The 13,941-nt window shown below is 40.7% G+C and overlaps 1 protein-coding gene across 1 annotated transcript in view; it reads right to left on the reverse strand.

Moving 5' to 3' along the window:
• gnao1b (guanine nucleotide binding protein (G protein), alpha activating activity polypeptide O, b) overlaps positions 1-13,124 on the reverse strand; it is a 15,015-nt gene extending 1,891 nt beyond the window's left edge. The window contains exons 1-7 of the mRNA XM_061881490.1: positions 12,561-13,124; positions 12,409-12,451; positions 7,940-8,081; positions 4,005-4,165; positions 3,799-3,927; positions 3,586-3,715; positions 17-170 (exon numbers count right to left, since the gene is read on the reverse strand). Of these exons, the coding sequence (XP_061737474.1) occupies positions 17-170; positions 3,586-3,715; positions 3,799-3,927; positions 4,005-4,165; positions 7,940-8,081; positions 12,409-12,451; positions 12,561-12,678 (877 nt within the window). The 5' untranslated portion in view covers positions 12,679-13,124. The remainder of the gene's footprint in view (positions 1-16; positions 171-3,585; positions 3,716-3,798; positions 3,928-4,004; positions 4,166-7,939; positions 8,082-12,408; positions 12,452-12,560) is intronic.
• Between the last annotated feature and the right edge of the window lie 817 nt (positions 13,125-13,941).

Below are 13,941 nucleotides of genomic sequence, written 5' to 3' on the forward strand. Positions count from 1 at the left end.
TACGGACAAGACTAACCTGTGTATTCGGGGAAACAGATCGTCAGCGGCGACTTTTTGATCTTCTCTGCAAAGAGATCCTTCTTGTTGAGGAAGAGGATGATGGAGGTGTCGATGAAGAACTTGTTGTTGCAGATGGAGTCAAACAGCATGAGGGATTCGTGCATGCGGTTCTGACGCAGGAAGACACCAAAACAACGTATTGTTTCACTTTATGCTTACTTGGTAGGGCAGTTTAAAACAATTTAATTTCATCCGAATCGCAATTCTTATTTATTCCGACTCTAAATTGATTCATAATTTCAAAAATAAATGCATTCTTTTTTTTTTAAATGATCAATTTTTACATTAACATTTGTTAATGTCATAAGCCAGCAGCCAAGATGGGCTTTTGCAACCTGTTTGGAAAAGTTTTTGAAACAAACAATTGCAAGAATTCGTTTGAAACGAGAATTGTGTTGAATCGACAATCGACTCAGAAACAAACCTTCACCACAAAAATTGTCACCATATCGTGAGTTATTGTAAGATCCCCATCCCTACTAATGGATGTAGTGTTGTATCCGTGTAGGTTTAGGTCTTTTTAAAGTACGAATTTAAAATTCAAACAATTTTTTTGTGTCAGGGATGTCCGAACAAAAATATAAAACATGTTTTTGTTATTAAACATGCTAAAACCAATCCAATGTACATATAGTGGTGCAAAAAAGTTCTCCCACTTAAAATGATGACAGGGGTCTGTAATTTTCATCATAGGTACACTTCAACTGTGAGAGACAGAATGTGAAAAAAAATCCAGAAATTCACATTGTAGGAATTTTAAAGAATTTATTTGTAAATTATGGTGGAAAATAAAGTATTTGGTCACTTCAAACAAGGAAGATCTCTGGCTCTCACAGACCTGTAACTACTTTAAGAAGCTCTTCTGTCCTCCACTCGTTACCTGTATTAATCACACCTGTTTGAACTTGTTATTTGTATAAAAGACACCAGTCCACAGCCTCAAACAGTCAGACTCCAAACTCCACTATGTCCAAGACCAAAGAGGTGTCGAAGGACACCAGGAAAATAATTGTAGACCTGCACCAGACTGGGAAGACTGAATCTACAATAGGCAAGCAGCTTGGTGTGAAAAAAATCATCTGTGTGAGCAATTATCAGAAAATGGAAGACATACAAGACCACTGATAATCTCCCTCGATCTGGGGCTCCACGCAAGATCTCATCCCGTGGGGTCAAAATGATCATGAGAACAGTGAGCAAAAATCCTAGAACCACATGGGGGGGGACCTGGTGAATGACCTGCAGAGAGCTGGGACCAAAGTAACAAAGGTTACCATCAGTAACACACTACGCCGACAGGGAATCAAATCCTGCATTGCCAGACGTGTCCCCCTGCTTAAGCCAGTGCATGTCCAGGCCCGTCGTCTAAAGTTTGCCAGAGAGCACATGGATGATACAGCAGAGGATTGGGAGAATGTCATGTGGTCAGATGAAACCAAAATATAACTTTTTGGTATAAACTCAACTAGTTGTGTTTGGATGAAGAAGAATACTGAGTTGCATCCCAAGAACACCATACCTACTGTGAACCATGGAGCTGGAAATATCATGCTTTGGGGCTGTTTTTCTGCTAAGGGGACAGGACGATTGATCCATGTTAAGGAAAGAATGAATGGGGCCATGTATCGTGAGATTTTGAGCCAAAACCTCCTTCCATCAGTGAGAGCTTTGAAGATGAAACGTGGCTGGGTCTTCCAGCATGACAATGATCCCAAACACACCGCCCGGGCAACGAAGGAGTGGCTCCATAAGAAGCATTTGAAAGTCCTGGAGTGGTCTACCCAGTCTCCAGACCTCAACCCCATAGAAAATCTGTGGAGGGAGTTGATATTCTGTGTTGCTCGGCGACAGCCCCAAAACATCACTGCTCTCGAGAAGATCTGCATAGAGGAATGGGCCAAAATACCAGCTACTGTGTGTGCAAACCTGGTAAAGTCCTATAGTAATCGTTTGACCTCTGTTATTGCCAACAAAGGTTATATTACAAAGTATTGAGTTGAATTTTTGTTTTTGCCCAAATACGTATTTTCCACCATAACTTACAAATAAATTATTTAAAATTCCTACAATGTGAATTCCTGGATTTTTTTTCACATTCTGTCTCTCACAGTTGAAGTGTACCTATGATGAAAATTACAGACCTCTGTCATCATTTTAAGTGGGAGAACTTGCACAATCGGTGACTGACTAAATACTTTTTTGCCCCACTGTATATGTACATCTTTATCTTATATACATTTGTTTTCCATTTGAGTGTGGCACCTTTTCTGTAATTAAATGTTCTACTTCAGGACCTTTTTAAAAAAAATTTATCAAGGCAACAAGACAAGCTGTGGGCCACATATGACCCTCAGAATGGATGTGGGACACCATTAGATAGATAGATAGATGGATAATACTTTGATTACTTCAAGAAAGTTCCCTCAGGAAAATTAAAAATATATGATATATGTGGTTCTAATAATTTTCTTTTTTAATTTGACTTGACACAAGTACAACATACTTTTTTCAAATGTTGAATATTCTTTTAAATGATTATAAATACATACTTGATCTTATTGACAGAAGGGAACAAATGACCTATGAAGTAAAATTAAGTCTGTCATGTCTGATCATGATTTTGTGTGACCGTGTTGCCCTGAGCATCCCCAATCTTGTTGGTTCTTGAAGCTAAGCAGTGTCTGGTCTGGTTAGTACTTGGATGGGAGACTGCTTAGGAATACCAGGTGCTGTTTGACCTTTGGACTCTTTAAGTTCCTTTTTTTTTTTTTCTCACTCTAAATTGTCACCATGATGACCAATCAGTTCACCTGTCATGTCTCACACCTGCTTGCAATCACCACATCTCTATTTAAGCTTGTCATTTTATGTTGGTCGTCCTGGCGTCATTGTGTTTCTTTTCATGCTTTGTCCATGCCAGTTTTTTCACGCAAAGTCCTTGCTACTCTTGTCCAGCCATAGTAAGTGTTATTTGCATTATGTTCATGGTTTGTTAAAGTGTTAGTTTTGTCTCTTTTCCCAAGTTGTGCCTCCGCAGCGAGTGCTTTTTGTTTGTACCTTTTTTAGTTCAAATTAAATCATGTTTTTACCTGAACGCCATGTTTTGAGTAGTCTGTCTGCCTTCCTGGGAGAACGACATCGCAGCAAGCTGCGACCCCCCCAGCCTGACAAAGTCTTTGTAATGTAGCACTGTTATGCTTTACACTCTGGGTTGTTTTATTATTTTATTTTTGTCATTTGTAAATGTTTTTCTTGATTTTAATGTTGCAAGGTGTGAATGTTTGTTGTATAAAAAAATAAAAATCTATATTTAATTGGCTAATATAAATATAAATTTAACCATAACAAAGTTACGTGTGTAACGATAGCTGTAAGGCAACAAATGTACAATACAGCATGATAATGTGTAAAATAATGTGGAATTATTTTTTTTTATTAATCATTATCACAGCTCACTGCTTTGAACGATTGTTCTGTTTCTTGGATTATTATGTTTATCAGTGTTTTTGTTACAGTCAAACTTACAGTTGTCTCGTCCTCGTGGAGCACCTGGTCGTAACCACTCAGAGCCACACAGAAGATGATGGCGGTTACATCCTCAAAGCAGTGGATCCACTTCTTCCTCTCTGACCTCTGACCTCCGACATCAAAGAGCCTGGAGAAAGAAAGAAAGACAAGGCTCAAGTTGAGATATGAAGCTAGACTTCTGACAATGCATAAAATGACAGCAGGGGCTACCTGAAATGAAGGTTTTTGAAGGTGAAATGAGTTTCCACAATGCCGGTGGTTTTCACTCGAGTTCTCAGGATGTCCTGCTCTGTGGGCTGGTAGTCTGCTGCCCCGATCCGGTCTAAACTGTCCAGGTAGCTAACGAGGACGACAAGGATCAAGGAGGTGGATATGCCCGGATAGGAACATTATGAACGCATCTAGCTTTGACTCACTATTGGGCCGAGTCGTTGAGCTGGTATTCACGGGCCCGGTTGAAGCACTCCTGAGTCCCTGCGTCGGCCCAAACACGCTTCATGGCGCTGAGGAGCTCGGCAGAGTACGGCTCTGTGTCCTCCATGCGACTCACAACATCGCACACCAGCTTGGCATCCGCCTGAGAAAAAAACAGGATTTCCACGTTTAATACTTTTCAGTATGGATTCAACTAAACCAAGCAGGCTTTGCTTTTTGTTTGGCTTTTTCACGATTTTACAAAAGAAGGCTACCAGTGAAAAGGTAAAACCATTTGCCTTCCCCTGAAATGTAACATTACCATCAAACTGAAGGGTAAGTGCACAATTTTTTTGTTTGATGGTTGACTTCTTTTTACACTTGTATATCAGCTAAAAAGGTTAAAAAGCATGAAGATGCATATTCAAGGTTTAATATACAGCGGTTAAAAGATTTTTAGGAAATGTATTTAAAGCTGCTGTACGTCACCAGCAGAGGCGTAGAATCAAATTCTAGGCCCTGTTTGACCCTAAACCCACCATCACCGCACTATATACTCATACACAAATACACTTAGTTCACTTGCAATAAAAACTAATTGTTGCATGAATTTACTTGAAACCAGATTTTTAAAACCCTAATTGTTGATATTTTTAAGATAGATTTAACATATCCAGAACATATATCTAGATAAATCCCCTTAAGTAATTTAGTTTTGTTAAAAAAAAAATTGAGTTTTTTTTTTTTTTAACAAAAAATGCCAACATTTCAATATAAAATGGCTAGAATAGGATTTTTAAAACATCATTTGGCCTGTCATTATTCACTGAAATAATAGGGATATGAGTCTTACATTAACTTCTAATTAACGGTTTCAATTAGAATTGATGCCAGATTCAAAATGATTCTCGTGATATACTTTCATGCATAAAATGATAATAAAACCTTTTCACTACAGGTTAAAAAAAAAAAAAATGGTTGTATTTGTATAGCGCTTTTCTACCTTCAAGGTTCTCAAAGCGCTTTGCCACTACTTCTACATTTACCCATTCACACACACATTCACACACTGATGGAGGGAGCTGCCATGCAAAGCGCTAACCAGCACCCATCAGGAGCAAGGGTAACGTGTCTTGCTCAAGGTCACGACAAACGTGACGAGGTTGGTACTAGGTGGGGATTGAACCAGGGACCCTCGGGTTGCACACAGCCACTCTCCGACTGCCACACTGTGCTCCTTTTGCTTGTTGACATAAGACGCACACTCACAGCAAGTAAGCGGTAGATGGCATAACAAAACATATCATTGTTTTTTCAAAATCAATTTTTTAAGTATGTGCAGTGATTTTGAATGTGAATAAATGAGAATCTTGTCAATTTCTTTTAATTTCGCAACTTTCTGTGAGTGAAAAATAGAGATTAGCTGACAGAATTATCATCAGTATTTAATACAAATCATAACAAATCATTTTATTATGTATATATTATTAGTGCACCTCCTGGGGGTTAAGCCTCCCCCGTCATTATTTTAAACCTAATTACGGCTCTGTTTATAACTTTAATCAAGGGCCCTTGAACACACAACAGTTACGTGCAATAAGATGCAAAAGTGGAACTTGTTCATGACTTTCTCTTATGCTGCCACAAATACATGTATACAATTTTTAATTTTTTCCATCTTCTCCTTGTTCAAAAATGTCGGTGCTGTGAGTGAATGCTTAAAGGAGAACTTTGAAGATGTCTGTGTAGGGGTCACTGGAGCCTATCTCAACTAGGGACAAGTGGTATAAAATGGATGGATGATGTCTGTGTTAAGTTAATAGAATAGAATAGAATTGACTTTATTGTCATATTTGCATATAACGAAATTAAGGACTCAAACTTAAGGTGCGTTAGTGGAAAGAAATATGGGATAGGGAAATTGAGGCATTTGATGCTGGGTTTGCAGCTATCCAGGTGGAACAAACCATTTTGCATTTTTAATAGGGGGTGTAGGGAGTCTTCAATTTTCTTCATCTGATTCAAGCAACCTTATGACATTTTCACAGCCATGGTTGTTTTTTTTAGAACTTTCATATTCAAACGACGAAAAAAAAAAAACAATCTTCATACATCACAAAAGCCCCCCTGTGCTTGAGGCCCAGTGACCACATCCTTAATTACACAACCACTTTGACGCCACTGGTCACTGGCTCAAAATGACATGTTTTCAAACCAAAAAATCATATAAAAAGACCACCAAGTGCTAGCATGTGTTAGCATTAGTGGTTTAAAAGAACACATTCAACTAACACAAGTCTATATTTAGCACAGTTACAAAAAGAGGTGGTCGTGCGTGCACGTACACAAAAGAGATCTGGGAGGATGAAAAGATTTCAAATGGATGTTAGAGTTGTTCTATTCCCGTTCACCCAGTGAGTGGAATCATACGCTTTTTCGAACACTGCTTTTGTAACATTACATTATCATCCATCATTCATTTATTGTTTGTTTGCTGTCATCGTTGGTACTCTATTTGCACCAGAAGATCACCATTTATTCTATTTTTTTCTGTATTCTGGGGTTGATCACTCTGCCGTGCACAGCTGGTAACGTCTGTGTCACTGACCTGGCTGTAAGCCTGTGACTCTCTTTTGGCTTCCTCATGGACTGGACTCTCACATCTACTCATTTAACATTTCAATAATTATACCAGGTAGCACGGTGGAACAGGGATTAGTGCATGTGCCTCACAATAGGAAGGTCCTGGGTTCGATCCCAAGTCTCTCTGTGTGGAGTTTGCATGTTCTCCACATGACTGCATGGGTTCACTCCGGGTACTCCGGCTTCCTCCCACCTCCAAAGACATGCACCTGGGGATAGGTTGATTGGCAACACGAAATGGCCCCTGGTGTGTGAATGTTGTCTATCTGTGTTGGCCCTGCGATGAGGTTGGAACTTGTCCAGGGTCCATAATCCCGGCAGGGACAAGCGGTAGAAAATGGATGGATGGAACAATTATACCCACTCAATATCCCTACATCTGCGGTCCCTTCTTTTTCCCCAGAAGGGTTTTTTTTTTGTTATATCTTTGCCCACATGTGCTTTTAGATCAGGGGATGTTGTGAGTTTGTGAAGCCCTTTAAGACCCTTGTGATTAAGGGCTACATAAGTATGTTTGATTGATTGATAACTTACTCTATTTATATCCTATTCCAAACTGTGCCCCGTGTACCACTAGAGGTATGCGGGCTCCTTCTAGTGGTAAATGGGTTGCATTCGCCGAAAAAAAAATCACTTTTCCTATATTCAAACACAGTGATACTTGTCAAACAGTGTGTTATATTACAGTGGACAAAGTATTATTCATACTTGGTAAATAAAACTTATGCCTTGATTTTATGAATGCTTACTTAGGCCTACTACGCTACTGTATTTTAATGTTAAATATTATGGTGATACTTGGAGAGCCAAGTTTTTCCTGAGGTGTTACTTGGTGAAAAAAGAGAACTCCTGTCCTGTTGTTTTGACATCGTTATGTGCATGCTATTGTTCTTGTGGTACTTATTGGGCTAAATCAGGGACCCCAGGTAGTAAATGATGTGCCATCTCACGTGTGCTGGTCTGACAATAAAGTTCCTTGGGTTCTTGAATTGGTGTTGCAAACCTTACGTGGTATGACCAGGAAGAGGGCAAGACTGTGGCTCGTTTGAACGTGAGCGCCCTCTAACTTCATCTGTGACACACAGCAGCTTTAAAACACTGCCTGTAACTTTAAAGGTTTGACACTGGAACAGATCATTCTCTCTAAATCAGACCAGCATTTACCAAAACTTATGGTGTTCAACCTTAAGGGGATCTACTCCAATGTAAATTTCAAACAAAATCGTGTCTCGGTTTGATGTCACTATAACATTTTACCCCCTGGATAGAGCATTTCAAAATGGAGGCGACTGACTTTTCGATCCTTGTCTCCAAACTCGATTCCCAGTGAGTCCATGGCTCTGAGGATGGCTGCCAAGCTCTGGATGGTGTTGCTGTAGACCACGGGCTTATACTGCTTCACGTCATCCCCAGAGAAGCCATCTTCATGGATAATCCTGCAGGCGTACGCAGACATTAACACAAGGAAAAGTCCACTTCTGCCATATGTTCCCACAGGCCTCTTTCCCTCTCTTTGGACCTCATGGGGATAACTCATGGCATATTGTGGAAGTGATTTACGCTTTCTAGCACACCCATCCAACCTAAAAGACAAGCCTTTATAATGCGGTGGACCCTCAATACCTCCATCCATAACTGCACGATTGTGTGATATTTAAGCCATGTATAATTTATGCCTGGCAATGAAGTCTTCATCCATTACTCTGCACTGCACTCTGCAAGCTCCATTTTAAGACAAATTGGGACTCTTTAAAGGCTATCACCATCACTTTCAGCGTATACATGCTGCATGACACTCATCACTTCCTGTAATACATGGTGTTTAAGCCACTCACTTACTTTGTTCCTGGGGTTCACACACACACACACACACACAAGGTGCTACGTCACACATGAAAAAGAAGCTGCCGACAACTGTGCTCAATGTTTCCCTGCATGGGAGAAAAAAGGAGGCGGAGGAGCTTTTTAATATTTTGTGCAGTGGCTGTGTGCGCAATTGTGTAATTATGGATGAGAAGCGGATTGAATTAATAAACAGTGAGGGCTGCAAATAACCTAGTGTTGTTTGTATTTGGAGCAACCTTTATGTAAAATATCTATTTCCAAATACTCCTACAAAGGCTGCCTGCAGTCAAACAGGCTATTTTTACACCCAAATAGTCGTCTTTTCTTCTAAAAGGTCACCTATATCTGTGTTTTCAAAAGCTCTTCACTTTTTCAGCATCCACAAATGATGAGAACGTCACTGACCAACCACATTTAAGAGTAAAAATAGAAATTTTCTGACATATCTGCAGCTGCTAGTGACTCGTTCAAGTTAGTGCATCGCCCCCCAAATGGGCTGGTCTTTTTTTTTCAGTTCAATTATTCATGTCCGAGGAAGCTAACTTTGTGCCTCTGATAACCTAACACAGTGGACCGCAAACAAATGTGTAAGAAATTGTTATGAAATGAAAAAGGGGTAGGAAGAAACAAACTGCTTCTTCCTACTCCTTTTTGAAAAGGCTGTCATGAGAAACTGGAAATATGTGATGTAATATATTCTAACTGTATACATGCTGGAAATATATCAAAACCATAACAGAACACATTTGGAAATTAACACTGATTTAATACATTTGTCAAATTATAGATTTATTTAATCAGAATAATCACATTGTGGAATTTGCACTAATCGTGATTAATCACAGGTGATTACACCCTTGCACATTTAAAATGAGAAAATATCCCAATATAATTACATAAATGCATTTTTATTGTCAGAATGTCATCCAGGAACGTTTTTTAAAATGTTTTACTTGAATGCACGTCATTTATTTGCACAGACAAAAATAGTAAGTTTTATCTGGAGTTCTTCCAGACTAAATTTTGGAGTGACATTTGCTAGCGAGCACACAAGTCAGAGTCTCCTCGCTCACTTTTGTATGCATTGATCTGATCACTGACCGAGTAGCGGTTCAGGTAAAATAGCTTGTACGGTCAAGATAAAACGCAGAATAATCCAACTGTGTACATGATTAATGCCATATTTTTGTGATTAATCACATTAATTAACTCAAGCATGTCCAAACTTCTTCCAGCGAGTGCCGCATACTGAAATATTTAATGATGCGAGGGCCATTTTGATACATTTTGTATATTGAAGATGTTAAAACCAGTACAGTGTAGGTCAATATATGCTAAATTATCAGAAAAAAACACATCTTAACTTTGTCTTATAGACCACAAAGCATTTAGACTGTTTATTTTTTAAGAAGATTGCATTTTTTAATGATGTTATTTACATTCTTGTAATTGTATACATTTGAAAGCATTTTTAATTGTCTTGCATGAGATTTGTTCTCTAAAATTGACTTGTCTTGCCTAATCTAACTCCCATAAGGTATTACAATACTTTCTATCATTATTCTTTACTAATATTATTGTCATATCGCCAACTAAATGTTTATCACACCCACAAACTTAACATATTATGCATGAAAGGTGTAGACATGATCATGACAGGACGCATGGGAGTCATCAAAGACCGTATAAATCATCGGTCATTTTGGTTTTCAGGTCGCATTTTTCGGGGTGAACTGGGGCAGTCTCGTTTTTTCTTATTTTTTTTGTGTAACATTTTCATCCAGGATGTGGTTTTTTTTTGTCTTTAATACACAGGTGTCAAACGCAAGGCTCGGGGGTCAATAGCGGCCCACTACATCATTTTATGTGGCCCACGGAGGCCTGGAAATACCATGTGTCAATAAAGTACTTTATATTGGGACGGCGTGGCGCAATGGGAGAGTGGCCGTGCGCAACCCGAGGGTCCCTGGTTCAAATCCCACCTAGTACAAACCTCGTCACATCCGTTGTGTCCTGAGCAAGACACTTCACCCTTGCTCCTGATGGGTGCTGGTTGGCGCCTTGCATGGCAGCTCCCTCCATCAGTGTGTGAATGTGTGTGTGAATGGGTAAATGTGGAAGTAGTGTCAAAGCGCTTTGAGTACCTTGAAGGTAGAAAAGCGCTATACAAGTACAACCCATTTATTTATATTATTTTTACTAAATGTATTTGGGTTTTTTTCATTTTCACAGAAAAAACTGCAATGTATATGCAATTCAAATCTTTTAAATCTAAACAATATCTCATAATGCAACAAATATATTATCATACATTCCAAATAAATATCTGCTTGACTTACAATTTTAAAGCAAGCATCAAATTGTAGACTGTAAAAATGACAATAGAGTTCACTGTAACATTCTGGCGCCTAAGCTGCCAATTTTTTAGCGTACAATTAATGGTACTTTTTACAGCATATCACCCTTAATGGGAAAACAGTACACTTGTTTTTTTATGGTAAAATTCTGGCAACTGAGCTGCAGGTTTTAAAAAAACCTGCCGTTTTCTTTTTCCATTTATGATAATACACCATAAAAACAACAGCCGTATGTTTTACGTAAAAAAAAAAAAAGTCAGCTTAGTTGCCAGACTTTTAACGTAAAAAACAGCGCCGTTTAGATTAATGTGCTATCAAGAAAAAAACACTGCAAATTTTTCTGCTTAAATCCTGGCGACCTAGCTGCCAGTTGTTTAGCATAAAAACATCAGTGATTTTTTGTCCATCCATCCATCCATTTTTCTACCGCTTATTCCCTTTTGGGATCGCGGCGGGCGCTGGCGACTACCTCAGCTACAATCGGGCGGAAGGCAGGGTACACCCTGGACAAGTCGCCACCTCATCGCAGCAATTATTTTTGTATCAGATAAAATAAATGGTTCCTCAAATTGTGTAATGATAAAATCAGACAAGTCCTTATACATTTACATTCATATATTATTCACTGTTTCAAGCGACCCTCTGCGATGTGGCCCTCAATGAAAACGAGCTTGACATCTTTGCTTTAGGGCCCCCCTCCTAAAAGAAAAATCAAAGTGCAGGCCTCAAATGGCCCCTGGGCCGCACTTTGGACACCCCTGAGTTAACTGGTTAATTTTGACTGCTCTAATTATATTCATGTATATTAATCAACCATCTGCTTGTCTAAAACAAACAAGGGCAAAATGCAGGAAAGAGAACATGTCTAAGTGTGTTGCATTCAGGGTAGTTATGGAAAAAAGAGTTGTGAAAGGGTAGATAGGTGAAGGAAGAAGTGGGAATGGGGGAGGGAGCAAACATGCACTGTGAAGATGACGAGAAGATTCCCAATCAAAAACATACAATAGACGGCGATTTATGCTGAAAACATCTCGCAACTTCACTAAGAGGTTTAGCGCGAACGACAACAGTGATTTAAAACATCCAAGAGTGATTTAGCTTAGCCTAGGGACGCTTTTGATGCGGTTTTCAAGCCATATTTCTACGTAAATCGGCTTTATGGGCAAAGTACTCCCGCCGATATCGGGCACTTAAAGCCATTAAGATTAAAAGCAGAGGTATTCACTAATGGAGCTTTGCTGACCTCACTCACACATGAGAGGAAGGAACAACACCCAAATGGCCGGTCTCACGCTCGCACCGTCAAGGCATTACAACAAAGATTTCAGCACCGGGCCGGGCGAACAGCACCGAGCGAGCCCTCACTCGTCGAGCCGCCGGCACACCGGCACTCTGCTCCGGGCTCCGGCCTCTGGAAACATGGCGGCTCACCGAGCGCGAGGGGGGAGGGGAGTGGGTGGGCGGTGCAATCTCGGGCCTGTCAGACTTGAATCTAGCATAAATATAAATGAACTATAAAAAAAAATAAAAAAAGGAGAAGCAGACATATAAAGAGACTTACTTCATCTGTTTGACGATGGTGCTTTTGCCGGACTCTCCCCCGCCTGCAAGGAAGAGAGGGCCGCCATGGTGAAATCAGTACCACGGAGAGCACCACCGCCCCACGCAGTCCCAAGGCGGCCATAGGGCGTGTTGGCCCGCGTCTTAACTCACCGAGCAGGAGCAGCTTGACGTCCTTGGCCGCCACCATGCCGTCCTCCTTCAGGTTCTTCTCGATGGCCTTGCTCCGGTCCAGAGCCGCGCGCTCCTCGGCGCTGAGCGTACATCCCATGCTTCCAAGCGGAAAGAACAAGTGTCGTCTCCCCGGGTCCGCCCTGTGGCCCTTTCGGTCTCACTCAGTGCGATGTGGGCTCTCTCGCTCCTTCTGCGCGCCGCCGCTACAGCATGAGGGCCCGGATTGAGGGCGACGCTGATGCCGGGGTTCCCGAAGCGGTTCTTTTTTTTCCCCTCTCGGTGACTCCGAGTGTGCGTCTCGCTCCGTCCCCTCTGTCGGAGGGGGGGTTTGGGGGCGGGGTGGGGTCGTTGTGAGAGAGCCTCGCTGCGGGGCTGAGGTTGTTGTTAGGTGGGGGAGAGTGCGGGGGAGGAGAGCGGGGGTCTGAAGCTCTCTCTCTCTCTCTCTCTTTCTACAGGGCGGTGCTGCTGCTGCTGCTGCTGCTGCTGCTGCTGCTGCTGGTAGTGATGGTGGCGGCGATGATGAAGATGATGGTGGTGGTGGTGGTGGTGGTGACAGCGAACCCCAGCGGTGTCTTTCTCAAAGGAGGAAGAGGAGGGACACACCTCGCTCAGACTATGACGTCAGAACAGAGAGGCAGGATCTTAAAATCCTGTAAAAGATGATTCCAATGGAAACAAATTGTTTCTATCTACTGCACAACGAAAACATATGGGGACATGACGTCATCAAAAGCGTTCATCATTTATGCTTGCACAGCAGTTACTAATACAAAGTACTGACAGTCCGCATTTATTTAATAGAAAAAAGTCAACATTTCTGATATTTTTTATAGACTGGTTTTAATTTTGCAAAATGGCTGTAAGGTGTACCCAGCCTACCGCCCGAATACAGCTGAGATAGGCTCCAGCACCCCCGCGACCCCGAAAGGGACAAGCGGTAGGAAATGGATGGATGGGCGGGCTAAAAGTGGGCTTGTATGGGCAGCAGTGTAGTACACTTCTCCACCACTTGCGGCAGTAATGACAATTTCAAACAGAAGAAGACTGGAGCAAAATTCATAGACACATTTTTCAAGTGCTAAAAATGTGACTGAAGTGGTAAAGCTGTGATTTTTTTTCGGCAGTTATTTGAGTTTAGGATTTATGACTTCTTATGCAACATATTTTGGCGAGAATGTATTATTTCTAATCAACCAAACCTAAGCTTAAGGTTTATGTGTTAATTGTTTTTTTTTTTTGTGATTAACACATAATTTGATAACATTTGACAAGGTTGTAAGATATAAGTAGGTTCGATACAATTATTGAATTATTAAAATAAAGAATAAGATTACTAATTCAGTGTTGTTATTTGAGTTGG

Source organism: Nerophis ophidion, linkage group LG02 (genome assembly GCF_033978795.1).
Source record: "Nerophis ophidion isolate RoL-2023_Sa linkage group LG02, RoL_Noph_v1.0, whole genome shotgun sequence".
Classification (NCBI taxonomy): domain Eukaryota; kingdom Metazoa; phylum Chordata; class Actinopteri; order Syngnathiformes; family Syngnathidae; genus Nerophis; species Nerophis ophidion.